Source organism: Gopherus evgoodei, chromosome 1, assembly GCF_007399415.2.
Source record: "Gopherus evgoodei ecotype Sinaloan lineage chromosome 1, rGopEvg1_v1.p, whole genome shotgun sequence".
NCBI classification, from domain to species: Eukaryota; Metazoa; Chordata; order Testudines; family Testudinidae; genus Gopherus; species Gopherus evgoodei.
The window spans coordinates 109,707,726-109,730,389 of record NC_044322.1 but is presented as its reverse complement, the minus strand read 5'-3'; the positions used below and the strand labels follow the sequence as shown (position 1 = coordinate 109,730,389).

Here is a 22,664-nt window from a genome sequence, read left to right as displayed (position 1 = left end):
TCAGGCAGATGCCTGTGGAATATAATCCTGTAGGGAGTAGACAGGACATGAGTGACATGATACATTTTCTCTCAGCACCCAGGTCTTTCTGAGGGGTGAGTTTCTGACTGTTCTGTTGCAACTCTGACAGGTGTTTACTGCACAATAGCAGAGCATGTTTTTAGGGGTCTTAAATCCAAGCTGAGAGCCAGAAAAGCATTGGGTCTGGACCTTTGGGCCTGGTCTACACTACGCATTTAAACCGAATTTAGCAGCGTTAAACCGATTTAACCCTGCACCCGTCCACACAATGAGGCCCTTACCATCAATATAAAAGGGCTCTTTAAACCGGTTTCTGTACTCCTCCCCAATGAGAGGAGTAGCGCTGAAATCGGTATTGCCATGTTGGATTAGGGTTAGTGTGGTCGCAAATAGACGGTATTGGCCTCTGGGCGGTATCCCACAGTGCACCATTGTAACTGCTCTGGAAAGCAGTCTGAACTCGGATGCACTAGCCAGGTAGACAGGAAAAGCCCTGCAAACTTTTGAATTTCATTTCCTGTTTGCCCAACGTGGAACTCTGATCAGCATGGGTGGCGATGCAGGCCCAAACCCAAAAGAGCTCCAGCATGGACTGTACGGGAGATACTGGATCTGATCGCTGTATGGGGAGACAAATCTGTTCTATCTGAGCTCCGTTACAGAAGACAAAATGCCAAAGCATTTGAAAAAAATCTCCAGGCTAAGATACAGAGTCCACAGCACAGTGCTGTGTGACATGCGTAACGGAAAGCCAAAGAATCAAATGGACGCTCATGGAGGGAGGGAGTGGGGGACTGAGGACTCCAGCTATCCCACAGTCCCTGCAGTCTCCAAAAAGTATCTGCGTTCTTGGCTGAGCTCCCAATGCCTGTAGGGTCAAACATATTGTCCGGGGTGGTTCAGGGTATATCTCGTCAATTTACCCCCTCCCCCCCGTGAAAGAAAAAGGGAAAAAATCGTTTCTTGATTTTTTTCAATGTCACCCTATGTCTACTGCATGCTGCTGGTAGACGCGGTGCTGCGGCACTGAACAACAGCATCCTCTCCCCTCCCCTCCCTGGTGGCAGACGGTACAGTACAAAAGGACTGATAGCCGTTCTCGTCATCATCCTGTGAGTGCTCCTGGCTGGCCTCAGGTGAGGTCGGCTGGGGGCGCCTGGGTAAAAATAGGAATGACTTCCGGCCATTCCCGGAAGATGATACAGAATGGCTGGTAACCGTCATCATAGCAACTGGGGGCTGAGCTCCATCAGCCCACGCCTTTTACGTCTAAAGAAAAGATTCTGTACTGCCTGGACTATCTTAGCAGCGGGATGCTGGGCTCTTCTCCCCTCCACCATTTAATGTCCTGCCTGGACTATCATAGCAGCTGGAGGCTGCCTCCCCCTCATTTTATCTCACTAAAAACTCAGTGTTTCTTATTCCTGCATTCTTTATTACTTCATCACACAAATGGGGGGACACTGCCACGGTAGCCCAGGAGGGTTGGGGGAGAAGGGAAGCAACGGGTGGGGTTGTTGCAGGGGCACCCCCTAGAATAGCATGCAGCTCATCATTTCTGTGGGATCTGACATGGAGTGGCTGTGCTCTCTGGTTCTCTGATACACTGGCTCTCTAGTAGTACAGTTGCCCCATATTCTAGGCAGGACTGACTATTTTTAGATAAAACACAAAGGAGGGAATGACCCAGGGAGTCATTCCCATTTTTGTCTTTGCGCCCCCGGCCGACTTCAGCGAAGGCCAGCCAGGAGCACCCATGACAGCAGCAGACGGTACAAAACGACTGATAACCATCTCTGCTACCCTGCAAACGCAAATGAATGCTGCTGTGTAGCACTGCAGTACCGACTCTGTCAGCGGCATCCAGTACACATATGGTGACAGTGACAAAAGGCAAAACGGGCTCCATGGTTGCCATGCTATGGCGTTTGCCAGAGCAATCCAGGGAAAAAGGGCGCGAAATGATTGTCTGCTGTTGCATTCATGGAGGAAGGAATGAGTGACGATACTTACCCAGAATCACCCGCGACACTGTTTTTGCATCATCATGCACTGGGATCTCAACCCAGAATTCCAGTGGGTGGGGGAGACTGTAGGAACTATGGGATAGCTACGGGATAGCTACCCACAGTGCAACGCTCCAGAAATCGACTCTAGCCTCGGTACATGGACACACACCGCCGAATTATTGTGCTTTGTGTGGCCGCGTGCACTCAACTTTATAAAATCTGTTTTTACAAAACCAGTCTATGTAAAATCCGAATAATTCTGTAGTGTAGACGTACCCTCAATGTCATCAGATGGGTGTGCAGACTTCAGTGTCCTGCATAGCTTGAAACAGACCCTTTCTGGTTGCTCATACAAGGGATACTTTGGCAGGGGATTTTGGGAGCTGGGGCTAAACCTTTGAAGTCAGTTGCAGGGATTGACTAAAGACAGCCTCTCTTTATGTATCTCAGGCCTCTCTGAGAGCAGCTTGGGAACCACACCAAAGAGGTAACTGCTAGTTCCTGGGCAGTTGGTTGGGGTTCTGTTTTATTCCAATAAAGGTTGCTAAGTTAAGCCAAAGAAGAATTGCAGCCTGTGCTCTAATCACACTTTGGCATCTGTCTCTTTTTCCTGCAAAGCAAAAACTGCAACTGTGCAGAGAATTGAGTCGCCCAGAAAAAAGCTTCACAACCAACAGTGAGGTCACAACTTCAAGGATAAAAACTTCTAGGCTACAGAATTACAGCAAATAAAACTTAAAAAGGCACCATTTTGCACTACTTTAAATTTATGAAGGCTATATAATATGCTTTTAGCATCCATTTTTCCCTTTTATCATAGTTTTTGTCTTATACTATCATGACTGATTTCTACTTTAATCAGTCAACTAACTTATTATAGATGTTTAGCTATTAACTTGGTAGTTTCATATTTTAGTTTTCATTTAATGATATTATACAATTTTATAAAGTGGATTCTCTTGGACATTTCTTGGTAAGCAAATAAATCCCTTAGGGCTTCTCTACATTTACATTTTATAGTCCTTTACCTTGCTGGCTCGGGGGGTGAAAAATCATTCCCCTTAGCACAGCAAGTCTGAGCGCTTTAAAGTGCTAGTGTAGACAGGCTCCGAGTGCTGGGAGCAACGCTTCCCAGAGCTCGAAGCTAATCCCCTCAGAGGGGTGGACTACCAGGAGAGCTGAGAGATCTCTCTCCCAGTGCTACATGCGACCACACTCACACTTTAAAGTGCTGCTGGGGGAGCGTTCCCCCGGCAGTGCTTTGAAGTTTCCAGTATAGACACACCCTTAGACTAAACTACAAGAGGAAAATATTTATGCTGTGATACAATTCCACCAGAAATCCACTTAGTTTATTAAAATCTCTGGGACATTATATTTATAGCTTTCTTTCCAACATAAAGATCAGTTCATTTTCATATTTTTTTTTTTAAAAGAAGCATCGTACTTTCCCGCTTCCTCCTGGAGAAGAGTCGATCATATCAATGCCTGTACAATCACGGAGGATTTGCCCATTACAGATGACATGAGGTATATAAACATGCCCTTCAATGCAGCATTCTATGAATTCCATATTGTTCTCAGTTAATGTTCCCGTTTTATCTGTGAAGACATACTCAACCTGAAAAGAAATAAATTAATTAAAGAGAACTGGATATATTGTCAGACACTGAGAATGTCTCTGTTCATAAATCAAGCTGTATAATTTTCAAGCCCTTAGCTGCTGGTCCTCAACAAAGAAGAACACAATAGTGTCCTCTGGGGTGTCAACTTTTGTCAAAATACAGGCAGCACCTGAAAGGTTCTACAGTACATGAGATAGCTGCAGAACTAAGTTTCACCTGACAAAGAATGTATGTGAGACAGCAGTGAAGAACTTAATCCATTTTTCTCAATTCCATCCTCCTCCTTTCCCATGTTAAATCCCTTATCTGCAAGAGCTATTTCTGGAAACAGGTTGCACATGGCTTACACCTGTCAATGACCTGATATCTGATGCATAAGCCCAGATTTTGATTATAGTTATACCAATGTAAATCCAGAGTGACTACAATGATGTCAACAGAATTACTCAAGCATTACATACTAACGTGTATGTAAGTGACTAGTAAGATCAGAATCTGGACCATTGCAATTATGCAAAAACAGACAAAACATAGTTATAGTGTTACAGTGTAGGTCTAGCAACTGCACTTTTCACCTGAACATTAGTTTTTATTTCACCTTCCACAGAGCTTCATGGAATTCAAAACCCACAGTGGTAAAAAGAAAATGAAAGGTGACCTCTAGCAGGGACAACTGATATGTCAGACTACTATAACAGCTCAAAAGTGGGGTGGGTTTTTTTTTTTTTTTTGAGTAACTGACAGCAACCGTGCCAAATACATCATTTAAACTAATGATGTTAATAATTGGTTAAGCAATACTTCTCCCAATTACTATTAATCATAATGTTTAAAAGCCTTTGAAATGATCACACACGTTAAAAGAAATAAGTACCTTCTATTGGATCAACTTATTACCTCACCAATACCCTGGAACCGACATGGCTACAACAACACTGCATATAACGAAGTCCACTAAGTTTGGATGCACAACTTGACAAACCTCAGGCCTGATCTTCAGAGGCTCTGAGCACCTACAATTCTCACCAACTTTCCACTGACTTGGGTGGTCAGTATCTCTGAAAATCGAGCCTTATGGGTATCAAGTTGGACATCTAAAACTGAAGAACGTTTTTGAAAATCCAGACCAAATCTTGAACAGCACATTCTGAAGTGACAAAAATTAATTATAAAAGCCCAAATTGACCATAATTAGGTTATTTTTCTTGAAGTGTTAGAAACTATTGATGCATTTTTATCATAAATTAGAGCTTCTATGAGGAATTTACCTGTCCTAATTCCTCATTGAGGTCAGAAGTATTCACCAGAGGTCCTTCACCTGTGTCCTCGTCAAACATTTCTTCATCCCAAGTGAGGAAATAAGAACCAAGAAACTTCTGCATTTCCACTGTGACATACATTGATACAGGAATAATGTAGTTGAAAAGAACCATGAACGCAAGGAAGTCTGTAAATGCTCTAAGTATCTGGCAAAGAAACAAAACCAAAACATTGATTTTTCATTAATCAGTGGAAATTAAAAGATTAAAATGGTTATTTACACGTTTATCTTTCAAATGTCTTTCAAACTATCAAGTGGAACCATTTAAAAGAAAAATCTTCTCAGTTATTGTCAACCCTAAGCTTACATTTCTGCATTTCTCCATCACCGTCATTTTCTCTCCATGCTTCACTATACACTGAAGTCAGAAACTGGCACATTTTTATACATCTGTTATGATTCCAACTTCACTACTAATCAAGCATGAGGAAGAAAGAGCTTTGAAGGAGAAACCAACTTTGTAATTCTTGTAATTAAGTTACATATCAATGTATTACAAAGTTCTAGAGTTTCAAATGAATGACTACCTATGAATGATGAAAAATTAATATTCACAGAATATCATAAAAGAAAAACCAAAACAGCAAGAAAAGGCAGCAAGGTTTGCTGATTTGTACAGATTACAGGCATTTCCCATATTTCAAATAAAGGGCCTCCCTGTCTCAATGAAATAACAAGGTATTCACATGTATATATTATTACTTTAATGTTTTTTCCATACTTAATAAATGACAGATTTTAAGCAATTTAGAAATAAAGGACTGAATTGTGCAACCTTTACTCCCACTAGTAAGCCTAGCAATCACAGTTACTAAGATCACACAAGTATTACTTGTGGGAGTAAAGGTTGCAAAATCCAATCTTATTGGTAAGAAAATTTATTTATGTGAAGACAGGCTGCAAAATGATGCCCAAAATTGAGAACTAAGAGTTTAATACTGATTTCTCAATAACTAATACCATCAACAAGAAAACACGAACTTTCAATTTAGGTGGATTTTTAATACTGTACCAACTGAATACTAAACACTATTACTATATAGTCTCTTTAAGCTAGATGTTCGCTCAAACATAATTTTAAAGTGCAGAAAGACAAAATACAAGCTTTTCCAAACTGCACTGCTAGTATTCTTAGCAAGGACCAGGAGAAATAATTCATGACTGATAGTCACTCTTCGCTAGAATCACTGGAGACATATGTGAATTTAGGGTGTTCTGAAACTATTTTGGAATTTCAAGTGTTTTCTTCACAAGATAAATTTTCATTAAAATATTCTGCAAATTATGGTTGCACAGATCTACTTCTGAAAGAACAATGACAGTATTGTATTTATCAATCTACAGGAACAGATAAGACAGACATGGTGGGGCACGATATAACAGTCCCATTTATGGTACATTTTTACAGCGTGAGGCGCTAACAGGTGTAAACTGCCTCATTCACCTCAGGGTCATTAACTTTGTATATGACCATACTAATTTAAAATGTCAATACTGTTTACTATTTTACTGCTGTTCATATTAGTATAAAAACTTAGCTAATGTACTTTATGCAGTATAGTTGGATTAATTCAAAAGGACATGCTCCACGAATCAGGTTCCATTGGAACGTGGTATCAAATATTTGAATTTTGTTTGGTCCTTATAGGGGAATAGAAGGGAGAAGAGAGAGACAGGTGATGATATGGGAAGGCCTCTGGAAAGAGATTGTGGTGAGAAGTCACAAAGAAATGACTCCAAAAATATATCCAATAAGTTCACTTGATTTGTTCTAAATGCCACTGAATTTTATAAATTTTCCTGTAGATATCCAGTGGCTCTAGTAATCCCCTAAGTGATTCTCAAAACTCCTGAAATGGTTTCCCCTCAGACAGTCAAAATTACTTCTAATCAATAGAAGTTCATCCTCAATTTCAGAGATCTATTCATAAGCTACCATATAAAAATATATCATATCCCACACTTTGCCAATAGCTTCTAACATTCCGTCATCTATTTTATTAATATGTTTACTTTAGACAAACTACAATTTATTCAATATTTATTTTTAAAGTAATTAGCTACCACACCAAGGGGATTTGCTTTCCTTTATCTGATGTAGCAATTTTAGCCTCTCAACTTTTCAGTTTTACTATTATCTATATACTATTTAAAAATCACTACTTAAAAGGTTTTCATGAAACAGGTGTTAACGAAACAGAAAATGTATAAAACAAAAAAGACTGCAGGGTACCTCCATTTGAATTTAGGATAGTATGGAAATATGTTATCCAAAGACTTAGAATTAAAAAAAACAAACAAACAGAACAAAAACAACAGATCAGCATAGCATGGTCAAGTGTTGTATCTGCACTTAACATTCAGAAATATATTTTAACTAGTGTGTGCTAAATGCACAAAGAACAAGGGGGCAAAGAGTCATGCAAAAAGTAACAGATACGAAGAACTATTTTTCATATCTTAAAGTCATGCTAGCCAGTTTGTCTCCACTGTGATGTCACACATACCATGAAGCATCACTAACTAACAGAGCCAGTCAATATGGGTCTAGTAAGTGACACTTTTTCAGTAATATGATGTCCTTTTGGAAAAAAAATTTCATATACTTCTTAAAAAATAGCTTTTAAAAATGTTATAGAATAGCTTTTTAAAATATTTTAAAAATAAAACATTTCTCTAACTCTACACCAACCCATAATACACTTCAACAGCAGGGATTCCTGTTATCCGTAACGTCATACAATCATGTATTCTGGGATTACAGTGGAATGGAACTGTAACAATCTCAGGGGGACTAAAATAAAAACGGCAAGTTTACACTTTCTTAGTTACTATATGCTCCGCCACACTTTTGTATTTAGAATACTATAAAGAAATATTTTTACATGTGTCACTCTTGAATATCTTGAGAGAAAATTATATGTTACACAAACACACAGTAATTTTCCATACCAGGTTTCTTTTCCTTTCTGACTCTGTTTTCTGATTATACCACGGTTCATCACGAAATGGATCACTCTGCCAGACATACTTCAGGGTAGTATTTATTACTGCTTTACTGATCAGAATACAGAGGTATACAATAAGGAATACATTCATTGATCTAAAACAAACAAAAAGAACATCTCTTTCATTAGTATATAAAATCGTACAGAGTTTATGCAAACTTTATACTGAAGCTCCTTAAATCTAATTAGTATTCATTAACAAATCTAATAATGTTACGATGTTAAATCAGTTCTCTACAGTATTTCTCCAGCGGAGAATAATATCACTAAAACCTGGTCTAAACTTAAAAATTTGCCAGCATAACTTGATCACAAATTTTATACAAAAAGAACAGGAGTACTTGTGGCACCTTAGAGACTCTCTAAGGTGCCACAAGTACTCCTGTTCTTTTTGCAGATACCCTGAAACCAGATTTTATACACATTTTACCAACATTACTATGCTGGTAAATGCTCTAGTGTAGATGCAACTACATTGGCATAACTATCCTTATACCAGGAGAGCTTATATTAGTTCCCTGAACCAGCAAAAACTACACTGGTATAAGTACTTTTATACTGATATAACTGCATCCATACTCAAGATTTTGCTCGTATAACTATACCAATATAATGGCAAAAACCTCCTCGTGCAGATGAGGCCTAACTTTCATCTCAAAGCATAAGAAAACAAAAATGTTGTTATTAACATCAGTGATGGGCATGAACTGAAAGCTCTGACTTGTACACCTTTAACAATAAGAAGAGCACCTTCACCACTTCACAGCAGTTGTGAAAGGAAACAGGAGGTACACAGGCTGATCACCATAGGATGCCATTGCTTAAGCAAGCTATCTGCCACTCAGACACCAGGGTAAGGTTTGGGGCTGATAGTACAATGAGACTATATAATAATCCCCGATATCTTTGGTAACTGACAACCAGTATCAGCCCACTTGCTGCTACTCCCCTTATAGATGACAGTGTGTTCAGAAAGCAACAGGCTTCCTTTTCAATAAAAACGGTTACTTACCTTTTTGTAACTATTGTTCTTCGAGATGTGTTGCTCATATCTATTCCAGTTAGGTGCGTGCGTGCGCCGCGTGCACGGATGTCGGAAACTTTTTCCCTAGCAGCTACCCATTGGGCTGGCTGGGGAGCCCCCTGGAGTGGCGCCGATATGGCATTCTATATAAGACCCTGCTGGCCCGACCCCACTTCAGTTCCTTCTTCTAGGCTACTCCGACAGAGGGGAAGGTGGTGGTGGGGGGGGAATGGAAGAGATATGAGCAACACATCTTGAAGAACAACAGTTGCAGAAAAGGTAAGTAACCATTTTTTCTTTGAGTGATTGCTCATATCAATTCCAGTTAGGTGACTCCCAAGCCTTACCTTGGAGGTGGGGTCAGAGTCAAGGAATTGCAGATTGAAGAATCATTCTGCCAAAGGCCACATCATCCCCAGAGTGCTGAACGATAGCATAGTTGGATGTGCACCGAGGCCCACACAGCAGGCCTGCAGATTTCCTGGAGGGGAATGCATGCTAGAAAGGCTGCTGACGATGCCTGAGCTCTCATGGAGTGAGTCATGACCGCAGGAAGAGGGACGTTTGCCAAGTTGTACGAATGCACTCTGTGATCCACGAAGATATTCAGTGAGAGGAAACCAGAGTGCCTTTTATCCACTCCGTGATGGTGACAAATAACTGGGTTGTTTTATGGAATGACTTTGTTGGGTCTATATAGAAGGTGAGCGCCCTTCTAACAGAGAATGGAGGCGCTATTCCCGAAGGTCAGCATGCGGTTTTGGGTAGAAAACTGGCAGGAAGATATCCTGACTCACATGGAAACGGGACACCACTTTTGGCAGAAAAGCTTGGTGAGGTCTTAGTTGAACTTTATCGTTATGAAAAATGGTATAGGGTGGTTCACATGTGAGAACCTGTAGTTCGGACACCCGATGTGTGGAAGTGATGGCCACTAGGAAGGCAACCTTCCAGGAGAGACAGAAAAGTGAGTAGGAGGCCAGCAGCTTGAAAGGCGGGCCCATAAAGCAGGAGAGACCCAAGTTAAGGTCCCATGCAGGCATGGGCGGCTTAGTTGGAGGATGAATTTTTTCCAAGCCTTTGAGGAAAAGCCGCATGACTGGATGTGCAAACACTGAGCGCCTGGCCGCAGTGGAAAGCAGAGATGGCCGCGAGGTGAACCTTAAGGGATCCAAAGGCTAGGTGCTGGTCCTTCAAGAACATCAGGTAGTCCAAGATGCATGGGATCGAAACCTGGAGCGGGGGCACCTGCCGCTGAGTGCACCAGCTGGAAAACCTCTTCCACTCAGCCTCATATGTAAGCCTAGTTGACCCCTTGTGATATTCCAGGAGCACCCACCTTACTGAGTCCGAACAGGCGCGATCAGCCTGGTTCAGCCACGGATCCTCCAGGCCGTGAGGTGGAGCGAATGAAGGTCCAGGTGTACCAGATGACCGTGGTTCTGAGATGAGGTCGGGGCTGAGAGATAGGTGTAGGGGATCCTGAATTGACAGGTCCAGCAGGACTGGGTACCAACACTTGCGCAGCCAGGCAGGGGCCACCAGTATGACGTCAACCTTCTCCTGCCGGACCTTGAGGAGCACCTTGTGGGCTAGCGGGAATGGTGGGAAGGCATAAAGCAGTTGGTCTGACCACATGATCAGGAAGGCGTCCACTATCAAGCCCAGGCTGTGACCCCGGAAGGAACAGAAGGCTAGGCACTTCCTGTTGGTCCATGAAGCAAACAAGTCAACTCGGGGAAACCCCCAGATGTGGAAAACAGAGTGAACGATATCCGAGCGGATCGACCATTTGTGTGTGAGAAAACGCCTGCTCAAGCTGTCCGCCAGTACGTTCTGGACACCAGCTGGTACGAGGCTTGAAGGGTGATTGAGTGGGCTAAACAGAATTCCCACAGAAGAAAGGCTTCTTGGCAGATCGGCGATGACTGGGCTCCGCCTTGTTTGTTCAGATAGAACATCACCGTAGTGTTGTCCATTAGGCCTGCTACCCAGTGGCCTTGTAAGCGAGAAAGGAACGCTTGGCATGCAAGGCGAATAGCCCTGAGCTCTTTGATATTGATGTGTAATGACAGCTTGCTTTTGTGCCATAAGCCCTGCGTTGTCAGGCTCCCAAGGTGGGCTCTCCATCCCCAGGCAGATGTGTCTGTAACCAGGGTCAGGCTGGGTTGAGGGGGATGGAATGGGACCCCGGCACCCACCATATGGGGATCCAGCCACCAACGTAGGGAGTCGAGTGTGCGCTTTGGGACCATGAGCATCATATGTAGACTGTTGATAAGCTGACACCAACCACATCTCTAGAATCCTGAAGTCTTAGCCTGGTGTGTTGCACCATGTAGGTACAAGATGCCATTTGACCCAGCAACCTGAGACACTGTCTTGCTATGGTGGTGGTAAACTTGCAGAGGACAGTAATTATGCTTGTTATGGCCAGGCGCCAGGCCTCCGGGAGGGAAGCCCTTGCTTGGTTTGTGTCCAGGACTGCCCCAATGAACTCTATTGTTTGAGTAGGGGAGAGGACAGATTTGCTGATGTTCAGCCTGATGCCCAAGGGACTGAACGTGTACATGATCAGTTGTACTCGAGATCGGACTTGTTGGTGAGACCGGCCCCATATAAGGCAGTTGTCGAGGTACGGGAAGATGTGCACGTGGTGTCAGTGAAGAAAAGCTACCATGACCGCCATGCACTTGGTAAAGACACGAGGGACTGTGTACAAGCCAAAGGGGAGGGCTGTGAACTGATAGTGTGTTTTGTTCACCACGAAATGGAGGAAATGTCTGTGAGGCAGACTAACTGAAATGTGAAAGTACGCGTCTTTCATATCGAGGGCGGCATACCAGTCTCCTGGATCCAGTGAGGGAATAATTGCGGCTAAGAAGACCATGCGGAATTTCAGGTTGACAATGTGCTTGTTGAGGTCTAGAATGGGTCCCTTTGCCTTGGGGACAAGGAAATAACGAGGGTAGGAACCCTTGCCCCTGAGCTCCTGAGGCACTTCCTCCACTGCCCCTAGGGCAAGGAGGGATTGTATCTCCTGGATGAGGAGCTGCTCGTGAGAAGGGTCCCTGAAGAGGAATGGGAAAGAGAGGTGGGAGGGCAGGATGGAATGGAAATGGACAGAATATCCCACCTGCACTGTGCGGAGGACCCAATGGTCCAATGTAATAAGGGACCACATATGGTAGAAACGGGATAGACGGTCCAGGGTGCGAGCTGATAGTCCGTCCTTGAGCATACCTTCAAAATGGGCGCTTAGGGCCTAGAGTTGGCTTGGACTGTCCTTGACCCCGTCCGGAGGGGGGACGTAATGGCCTACATCGAGAGTACCTGCTTCTCTGATGGGAGAAGTCCTGCCTGGGTCTAGGTGAGAAGGGGGGTTGTTGGATGGTCTATGGCTTAAACGGCCTTCTTTGGGTAGCCAGGGTATGCATGCACACGGATTTAATAGTGTTCCTTGTGTCCTTTAAGGTATGCAGATGGGAATCTGTTCGCTCCGCAAACAGGCCCTGACCATCAAAAGGGAGATCTTGGATGGTGTGCTGCACCTCAGGCGGAAGTCCTGAAGACTGGAGCCAGGTGTTCCGCCGCATGGCGATGCCAGATGCCAGAGTGCGTGTAGCTGCGTCCGCAGCATCGAGGGAACCCTGAAGGGAGGTTCAAGCTACCAATTCGCCCTCCTCAGCAATGGCCCTCAGTTCCGTACGAGCTTCTGCTGGGAGGTCTTGGAACTTAAGGACTGCAGACCAGGAATTAAAATTCTATCTGCTGAGGAGTGCAAGTTGGTTCGCGACCCATAGTGAGAGACCACCAGTAGAATAAACTTTTCTTCTGAAAAGGTCCAGCCTTTTGGCATCCTTTGATTTGGAAACAGGCCCTTCTTGTCCTTGTCTTTCTTTCGCGTTCACCGCATCCACCACAAGCGAACACAGGGCGGGGTGGGTGAAAAAGTATTTGGATCCCCTTCTGGGATTTTCTTTCCACCCCTTTGGCTGTGGGGGTAATGGAGGCCAGGGTTTGCCAGAGGGTTTTGGCATTGTTTGAATAGTTTTATTCATGGGGAGGGCCACCCTGGAAAGCCCTTCAGGGCCTAAAATGTCCACCATAGGATCCTCCTTCTCCACAACCTCCTCAACTTGGAGGTTCATATTCAGGACTACGCGCCTAAGCAGTTCTTGTAGGACTCTAAAGTCTATCGGAGGCGGACGTGCCAGCCACAGCCTCATCAGGGGAGGACAAAGATGACTCCATCGCGAGAGCTGGGTAAGAGATGGCCCCTTGGTCAGCTGTGGGTAGCTCTTTCTGGGCGCCTCGGGTAGCCCTATCACGGATGCTGACTCGTTGCTCCGGGTCTGGAGGTGGGTGACTGAGGGTCGCCTCAGGAGGCTGGGTCTCTGATCATGATGACGGCCGGGCATCTGGTGGGGGGAGTGCCTTGGGCCTAATGATATGCCTAGGGAGTCCAAAATTGCAACTGGGTTTGCCAGTTGGGTGCCGGGGGGTCATGACCGAGACTTCCCAGGCCCGACTGGGGAATGTCTGAAACCCCTGAAGCTCTCCCCAATCTGCTGGACGGGGACTGGGATCGCGACAGCCAAGGAGGAGTGGTGCGCAAATGGAGCAAGGGGGGCACTGAGTCCCTTGACAGACAAGGGTCATACGGAGATCGGCATCGTAGAGCTTTTCATGACCACGACCAATGCCGCGCTGGTGACCGGTGCCACGATGGAGAGCGGTGCGGCGAAAAGGATTGGCAACGAGTTGTGGGCCAGTGCCGTGACGATAGCCAGCGCGGGGATCAGCGCTCTGAACGGTGTCAGTCCGAACGGTGCTGCGAGGTTGTTGCATGTGACCTGGACCTTGAGTGGGACCATGTTCCAGCAGTCGGCAGAGACCTTGAGTGTGAACGGCTCCGAGGCTCGTGGCTGCGGGACCAGCGCTGCGAGTCTAACTGATGCCGTGAGTCAGACTTAACACTACAGTAACACTTAACACTAAGATAAACTAACAATTAACTAAGGCCTGTTCTACACTACGAGTTTTAGGTCGAATTTAGCAGCACTAAATGGAATTAACCCTGCACCTGTCCACACAACGAAGCCATTTACTTCAACATAAAGAGCTCTTAAAATCAGTTTCAGTACTCCTTGATGAGGGGAATAGCACTGAAATCAACATTGCTGGTTCGAATTAGGGTTAGTGTGGATGCAATTTGATGGTACTGGCCTCCGGGAGCTATTCCACAGTGCACCATTATGACCGCCCTGGACAGCAATTTGAACTCGGATGCACTGGCCAAGTAAACAGGAAAAGCCCTGCAAACTTTTGAATTTCATTTCCTGTTTGCCCAGCATGGAGAGTTGATCAGCACAGGTGACCACGCAGTATGAGAATCGAAAAAGAGCTCCAGCATGGACTGTATGGGAGATACTTGATCTGATCGCTGTATGGGGAGAGGATTCCATGCTAGCAGAACCACGTTCCAAAAGACGAAATGACAAAACATTTGAAAAAGTCTCCAAAGGCATGATGGAGAGAGGACACACCAGGGACTCAGTACAGTGCTGCGTGAAAGTTAAGGAGCTCAGGCAAGCGTACCAGAAAACCAAAGAAGCAAACAGACGGTCCAGTGCAAAGCTGCAGACATGCCACTTCTATGCTTAGCTACATGCAATTCTAGGGGGGGCCGCCACCACTACACCACCCCTGACTGTGGATTCCGAGAAGGGGGTACTCTCAGCCATGCCTGAGGATTTTGCAGACGGGGAAGATGATGATGAGAGAACGAGCTTGTGGAGAGCACACAGCACACTATTCTCCCCAACAGCCAGGATCTTTTTCTCAGCCTGACTGAAGTAGCCTCCCAACCCTCCCAAGGTGGTATCCCGCACCATGAAGCAATAGAAGGCACCTCTGGTGAGTGCACCTTTTTAAATATTACACCTGGTTTAAAAGCAACCGTTTTTTAATGATTAATTTGCCCTGAGGACTTGGGATGCATTTGTGGCCAGTACAGCTACTGGAAAAGTCTGTTAACGTGTCTGGGGGTGGAGCGGAAATCCTCTAGGGACATCTCCATGAAGCTCTCCTGAAGGTACTACAAAAGCCTTTGCAGAAAGTTTCTGGGCAGGGCAGCCTTATTCCGTCCTCCGTGGTAGGACACTTTACTACATCATGCTAGTAGCAAGTAATCTGGTATCATTGCATGACAAAGCGTGGCAGCGTATGGTCCCGGTGTTTGCTGGCATTCAAGCAACATCCGTTCTTTATCTCGCTGCGTTATCCTCAGCAGAGTGATATCATTCATGGTAACCTGGTTGAATTACGGGAATTTAATTAAGGGGACAGAGGTGGCTGGTCCTATGGGGCTGTTTGCCTGTGGCTGAAAAGAAATCCTTCCCTGCAGTGAGCCAAGTGTGTGTGTGGGGGGGAGGGGGCAGGACATTGGTGCTGAGCTGTTTGCATTTGGCTAGTAGGGATCTTCCCTGATACCAGCCTCACAGCAGGGGGAGGGGTAAAGTGATCATCCCAGAGAATTGGATGGGGTGGAAGGGGTTAGTTTGGTTTCTGCTGCTGCATGTTAACACAAAAAAACGCAGCACTCAATGGGCTTTGCTTGGTATGGGAAAGGAGGGCGCTGCTTTTTATGAAGGCTGCAGAAGCCAAAAGACAATGGCTTACCATGGCTGTATGCAAGCTGAATTCTGTTGCCCGGCCCTGCATCTGTGACCTCTAACACCAAAGCCACAAGCACTCAATATTAAGATACAAAATGCGACCTGGTACTGAAATCACATGTGCTATGTAATGTGAATAGTGTTGTTCACCATGAAAGAGTACACACATTGTTCTGTAAAATGTATCTTTTTAAATACTTCTCCCTTTTTTCCCTCCCGCAGCTGCAAATTTTTCAAGCCTCCCTCCTCCGTCCTGAAGGCTATCTCAGAAAAGGTGGTGAAAAAAAAACACACACGAGATGAAATGTTCTCTGAAATCATGCAACTAACCTGCAGTGAAAGAGCTCATTTGAATGAGTGGAAGGACACAGTATCACAGTACAGGAAAGCGGCCAACGAACGTGAGGCCAGGAGGGACGCTTGAGATGAGAGGTGGTGGCAGGAAGATCAGAGGCAAGATGCAATGCTGCAGCTACTGCAGGATCAAACGGACATGCTCCAGCGTCTGGTGAAGCTTCAGGAACAGCAGCAGGATCACAGAGTGCTGCTGTAGCCCCTGTATAACCGCCCTCCCCCCTCCCCATGTTCCATAGCCCCCCTCACCCAGACACCCAAGAACGTGGGGGGAAGCGGGGGAGGCTCTGTGCACCCTGCCACTCCACTCCAGTGGACAGCCCAAGCAAAAGGCTGTCATTCAACAAGTTCTGAAGTGGCCTTTTCCTTCCTTCCCTTCTCCCACACCCCACCTGGGCTACCTTGTCAGTTCTCTCCTATTTTTATAATCAATTAATAAAGAATACATGGGTTTTAAACGATAGTGACTTTATTTCCTTTGAAAGCAAGCTGTGATCGAAGGGGGGAGGGTGGGTGGCTTACAGGGAATGATTCAAGGGGGCAGGTTTTCATTAAGGAGAAACATACAGAACTCTCACACCATAGCCTGGCCAGTCATGAAACTGGTTTTCAAAGCTTCTCCGATGCGCAGCGCTTCCTGGTGTGCTCCTTTAACTGCCCTGGTGTCTGGCTGCGTGTAATCAGCGGCCAGGTGATTTGCCTCAACCTCCCATCCCACCATAAATGTCTCCCCCTTACTCTCACAGAGATTGTGGAGCACACAGCAAGCAGTAATAACAATGGGAATATTGGTCTGGTTGAGGTCTGAGTCAGTAAAGTGCGCCAGCCGCCTTTAAATGGCCAAACGCACATTCTACCACCATTCTGCACTTGCTCAGCCTATAGTTGAACAGCTCCTTACCACTGTTCAGGCTGCCTGTGTATGGCTTCATGAGCCATGGCATTAAGAGGTAGGCTGGGTCCCCAAGGATAACTATAGGCATTTCAACATCCCAACAGTTATTTTCTGGTCTGGGAAGTAAATCCCTTGCTGCAGCCGTTTAAACAGATTAGTGTTCCTGAAGATGCGAGCAGCAGGAACCCTTCCCGGCCATCCCATGTTGATGTTGGTGAAACGTCCCTTGTGATACACCAGTGCTTGCATCACCATGGAAAAGTACCCCTTGCGGTTTATGTACTGGGTGCCCTGGTGCTCCAGTGCCAATATAGAGATATGGGTTCCATCTATCACCCCACCACAGTTAGGGGAATCCCATTTCAGCAAAGCCATACAAAAGTTTCACAGCCACTGGGAATTGTCCCACACCTGCAACACTATGCGGTCCCACCCGTCTGTGCTTGTTTCCCGTGCCCAGAATCGGCGTGTCACGGCATGAACCTGCCCCATTAACACATGATCTCCAAAGTGCCGGGGCCCGCAGTTTGACACAATTCTTTGTCCTGTAATGGATTGGGGGACTCACCACCTGGCGTCTCCTGCTGGTGACTCTGGAATTAGCTCATCCAGTGGAGCACCCCCTTCTGGTGGTGTCCTGTCCATCGTTCCACCTTCCGTTGGCGTCTCTGGACCCATGTTGCTCCCTGTTCGGCAGCATCCTCTTCAAGGCCACTGCCCTCCGACAGTGCCCCTTAGTCCATCTGCACCCCCTTCCGGGGTTGGTGATCAGCAGTCCTACACCCCACCCACCATGTCCAATCACACTCTCCTTTGAGTCCAATCCTTTTTGTCATGGACCTGGCGTAGTATAATGGCCGCTCCCTACGGCCGACGGCTGGGTGTACTGCAAGGGGAGGACCCCGGCCTGCCCTCTACTCCGGGTCCTGGCCCAGGGACCCTCTGGCAGCAGCCTCGCTGTCCTCCTTCTCTCCCCTCGTCTGTCGGCTTCCCTGGGCCGCTTCCCCTACGGCCCCTTGCACGCGCTAGGCCCTTCCCTTCAGGGCCTGCAGCCTGGCAGGCTACGGGCTAGAGCTCCCTAGCTTCCCTGAGCCTGGCCAGCACTGCACTGTCCATGGTGCTGGTCTCCCACCTTTAGGGACTGACCTTCCCCTCTCAAAGGACTGGGACAGACTGACTGCTCCTGCTCTGGGCAGCCTTTATTTATGTCTGAGCCTGGCTCTGACTGGCTGTCTCCAAACTGGGCCCTTATTGGCTGACAATAAGCTCTTCTTTGATTGGCTCCCTGGCCTGCCACAGCCCACACTCGCCCGGAGTGGGGCAGCCGCCCCACTACAGTCCATGTCCTCCTCACTCTCATTGCCGCACTGCCGCTTCCTCTTCGCCTGGTTTTGCAGGTTCTGGTTCAGTATAAAGTGCACAATAATGCGCAAGGTGTCTACAACGTTCATGGCTGCTGCGTTGAGCTGAGCAGGCTCCATGCTTGCGTGGTATGGCACCCGCACAGGTAAACCAGGAAAAGAAGGCGCGAAACAGTTGTCTGCTGTTGCTTTCACAGAAGGAGGGAGGGAGCCTAACGACATGTACCCAGAACCATCTGCGACAATGTTTTTTGCCCCATCAGGCATTGGGATCTCAATCCAGAATTCCAGTGGGCAGGGGAGACTGCGGGAACTATGGGACAGCTACGCACAGTGCAATGCTCCGGAAATCGACGATGGCCTCGGTACTATGGATGCACACCACCGAATTAATGTGCTTAGTGTGGCCACATGTACTCGACTTTATACAATCTGTTTCCAAAAATCGATTTCTGTAAAATTGGAGTAATACCGTAGTGTAGACATACCCTAACAAAGGTAACTACTAAGAGAAAGCTAGGGATTAGTGGAGCACTTAAGAAACAAGAGACCACTGTTCCAACAACCGTCACGGGCAGTAAGAAGGAACTGAAGTGGGGTTGGGCCGGCAGGGTCTTATATAGAATGCCATATCGGCGCCACTCCAGGGGGCTCCCCACCCAGCCCGATGGGTAGCTGCTAGGGAAAAGGTTTCCAAACTCCATGCACACGGCGCGCACACACACCTAGCTGCAATGGATATGAGCCAATGAAGAAGAACCATTCATTTTGCTTGTGTAGAACACCGTTCATTTTAGCTAAAACACAGAAACCCTGCCAGAGACAGACTGGTAGTACACAGTGTTTCTGCAGTTTGGTTCCATTTTACTGCATTTTAGTATGCTGTTCCAGACTGAAGTGCCTCAAAGGAGTTTTGTCTATTGAACTCAACATTTAAATACTAAAAATTGGGAATTGTAAGGGTACTGGAAGACGGCATAATCTGGTGATTCTGTCAGTGGATCTATACTAAGCAGCAAGAGTTACAATACTCTAGAATGGTAAAGTACAGCTGATTTCTAAAAGGTATCTAGCATTAAGAAGTGTTTGTTGTTGTTTCTAAAATATAGTCATCTATTCACTAAGAGGAACAAAAATCTAACAGGAGCCCATGGTGACACACACAAAGATGCAACTTTTATATTCTAGTTAATAAAAAGCATAGTTTTAGCATAAACAAAAATGTGTCTGATTATTATTTTTTTAAATCCAAAGTATTCTTTTTGCCCCAAAATAAATATTCAAAAAAGGATAATAGAAGCTTTACTTTTCAACAGCAGATCGTTTCTGTGATTTTGACTGGTAATTTAAGGCCATCTTAGTTTCCATGCCAGTGTATATAGCAACACCTGAAACAAGAAAAACTATTTTAGTAAAGATTGTGATTGAAGATTGTGAATGCAAGTGTTCTTGATCTTGTGCTGTTCATTGAGGATATACAATCCTGACATCAATAAAAAAATCTGATTGCCCTGCTATTTACATACCCTACCATTATATCCTGCCTTGACCATATGAAGAAATAAAATACTGATTCAGATGATATTCAGAAATTACAAACAGTTGTAACATCATGGTTAGTACAGGCAAACTTTAAGAAACAGGTTGTTCACTTTATATAGTAACTGGAGGTTCTTGAGATGCGTGGTCCTATCTGTATTCCACTGTGGGTACGCATGAACTTCATGCACATGAGACTGAAATTCGTTTGCTAGTCATGTCCATTGGTCCCCACCTGTGGTCCAGATGAAGAGCGTAAGGGGTAGTGAAGATTGACTACTTCTCCTGTTCCTTCTCGACCACAAATCATGTGAGAACCCAAGCAGAGGGCAAGATGGACAGATAGGGGAATACAGCTAGACACTACACATCTCAAAGAACTCCAGTTACTATACAAGGTAAGTAGTCTCTCTTCCTTCAAGTAACGGTCCTTATGTGTATTCCACTGCACACTGATGAGGGAGGAGAATGCGAGGACCTCCGCAGTATGGATAACCGAAGGACTGCAGACCCAAATGAAGCATTAGCTGCAGAGACTTGGATTACAGCATAATATCTTGTGAAGATATGTATAGAACTCCATCTTGCGCTTTTCAGATGTCTGTCAGTGGCAGATGAAGTGATGCTTGATGGGCCCTCACATTTTGCAGGGGAGGATATCAACTAACTGATAACAGAATAGGATACAGCCTGAAATCCACTTGGAAAGCCTCTGAGAAGACATCACTTTGTCCCTTCATCCATTCTGCCAACAAACAAAACAAACAACATAGGTGATTTCCTAAAAGTCAACATGTTCTATGTTGGTGGAGTGCCAGTGCCTGGCATATATCCAGGGAATAAAGTCTCCTCTCCTCATTAGCAGCATGTAGCTTCAGAAAAAACAAACAGGTAGGTGCATAGTCTGTTCTGGCAAAAGCTCAAGAGGACTTTGAGAGTGAATTCTGGGTGTAGCCTCAGCATAACTATTGCTATGGAAAATTGCATAAGGTGGATAAGCCATAATGGCACCTAGTTCACCAACTCTTCTTGCTGATGGGATGGCCACTAATATGGCAACCTTCACAGAGAGACAGGAGGAGCATGTCACTAAAATAGTCATCAAAATGGTCATCAGAATGGTGCGAAGAGGAACAGATTAAGGTCTCATGCTAGAGTGGGTTTAGTTACTGGAGGGAAGGTTCTAACTAGACCAGGGGTCAGCAACCTTCGGCACGCAGCCCATCAGGGTAATCCGCTGGTGGGCTGTGAGACATTTTATTTGCATTGACCGTCCACACGCATGGCACCCCGCAGCTCCCAGTGGCTGCAGTTCACTGTTCCTAGTCAATGGGAGCTGCAGGAAGTGGCGGCTAAGGAATGGTGAACCATGGCCACTGGGAGCTGTGCCTGTGGACGATCAATGTAAACAAAAAGTCTCATGGCCTGCCAGTAGATTACCCTGATGGGCCGTGAGCTGAAGGTTGTCGACCCCTGAACTAGACCTTTTAGAAAATGTAATTACTGGATGGGTGAAAATAGAGTGGTCATTGACTAAAGAGTGGCGGGCACTAATTGCCACTACGTGCACTCATAGGGAGCTGAGGACTTCAGAGTGTGCAGATAATATGAAATAATGGGAATGTCCGGTAATTTATGGCCATATGGCAATGTCAGGCCCAAAAAGAAAATCTCTTCCATTTAGCCACTTTCTGATGGATTCCTTCCCGCTTTTGTTAAGGATGGCTTGAACTGCTAACAAACAAGTTTGTTCTAGATTTGATGCCCATCCAAATACCAGGTTGTGAGGTGGAGATGTCCGATCTTGCCATTGTCCTATGTCAGAAGGTCCAGAAAGATCAGAGGCTGATGGGGTCAAGCTGACAGCTGGAGAAGGGTTGGGCAACCAAAACTGTCTAGGCCAGGCCTGCACAACTCGTAAAGCGGCGAGGGCCACATTACTCCAAAGAAAACAGCTGAGGGCTGAAACTCCCCAGCCCCGCAGAAACACCCTCTCCCCCCAGGACCTCCCGGCTCGGCGGAAACACCCTGCCCCAGCACTGCCCAGCCCTGCAGAAACAAACCCTCCTTCCCCAACACTGCCCCACCAAAACAGCTGTGGGCCAAAAAGGAAGGTTGGGGGTTGGGAGGTGACATTTGATTTTAAATCAACCAGGGGCTCCCAGCTGAAGAGGTGGCTGGGAGCCCTCAGGGTCAAATTAAAGGGCCCGGGGCTCCAGCAGCTGGGGGAACCCGGAACTTTGCGGGGCTGGGGCAGGGATTTAAAGGGCTCAGAGCTCCTGCTGCTGAGGGGAGCCCAAGCCCCTTAAATCCCAGCCCCAGCCCATCCACTGGAGCCGCGGCCGGGATTCAAAGGGCTCTGGGCTGCCTGCAGCCGCGGGGAGCCCTGAGCCCTTTAAATCTCAGCCACTGCCGGGATTCAAAGGGCTCTGGGCTGCCCGTGGCGGCAGGGAGCCCTGAGCCCTTTAAATCTCAGCCGTGGCCGGGAATCTCTGCGGACAGCCCAGAGCCCTTTGATTGCCAGCCGCAGCTGAGATATAAAGGGCTCTGGGCTGCCCGCAGCGGCGTGGAGCCCAGAGCCCTTTGAATCCCGTCCGCAGCTGGCAGGGCCGGCTTTAGGAAGTGCGGGGCCCAAGTCGAACATTTTCGGCAGGGCCCCGGCAGGGATGACTGAAAAAAAAATGTAAAAAAAGGCCTTTCATTTCTTAGCAACCAGCTCCCTATAAAAAGTTCTGCCACCGTATGTATTTTTTGTACCAATAGGGTTATCATACATCCATATTTTTGTCCCAGATGGCAATTTAAGAACCAAAAAGCCAGACATGTC

At 46.1% G+C, this 22,664-nt stretch overlaps 1 protein-coding gene across 1 annotated transcript in view; it reads right to left on the bottom strand.

Moving 5' to 3' along the window:
• ATP11A (ATPase phospholipid transporting 11A) overlaps positions 1 to 22,664 on the bottom strand; it is a 183,812-nt gene that overhangs the window by 40,502 nt on the left and 120,646 nt on the right. Inside the window, 4 exon segments of the mRNA XM_030568828.1 lie at positions 3,478 to 3,651; positions 4,924 to 5,121; positions 7,929 to 8,079; positions 19,605 to 19,686. Coding sequence (XP_030424688.1) covers positions 3,478 to 3,651; positions 4,924 to 5,121; positions 7,929 to 8,079; positions 19,605 to 19,686 — 605 coding nt within the window.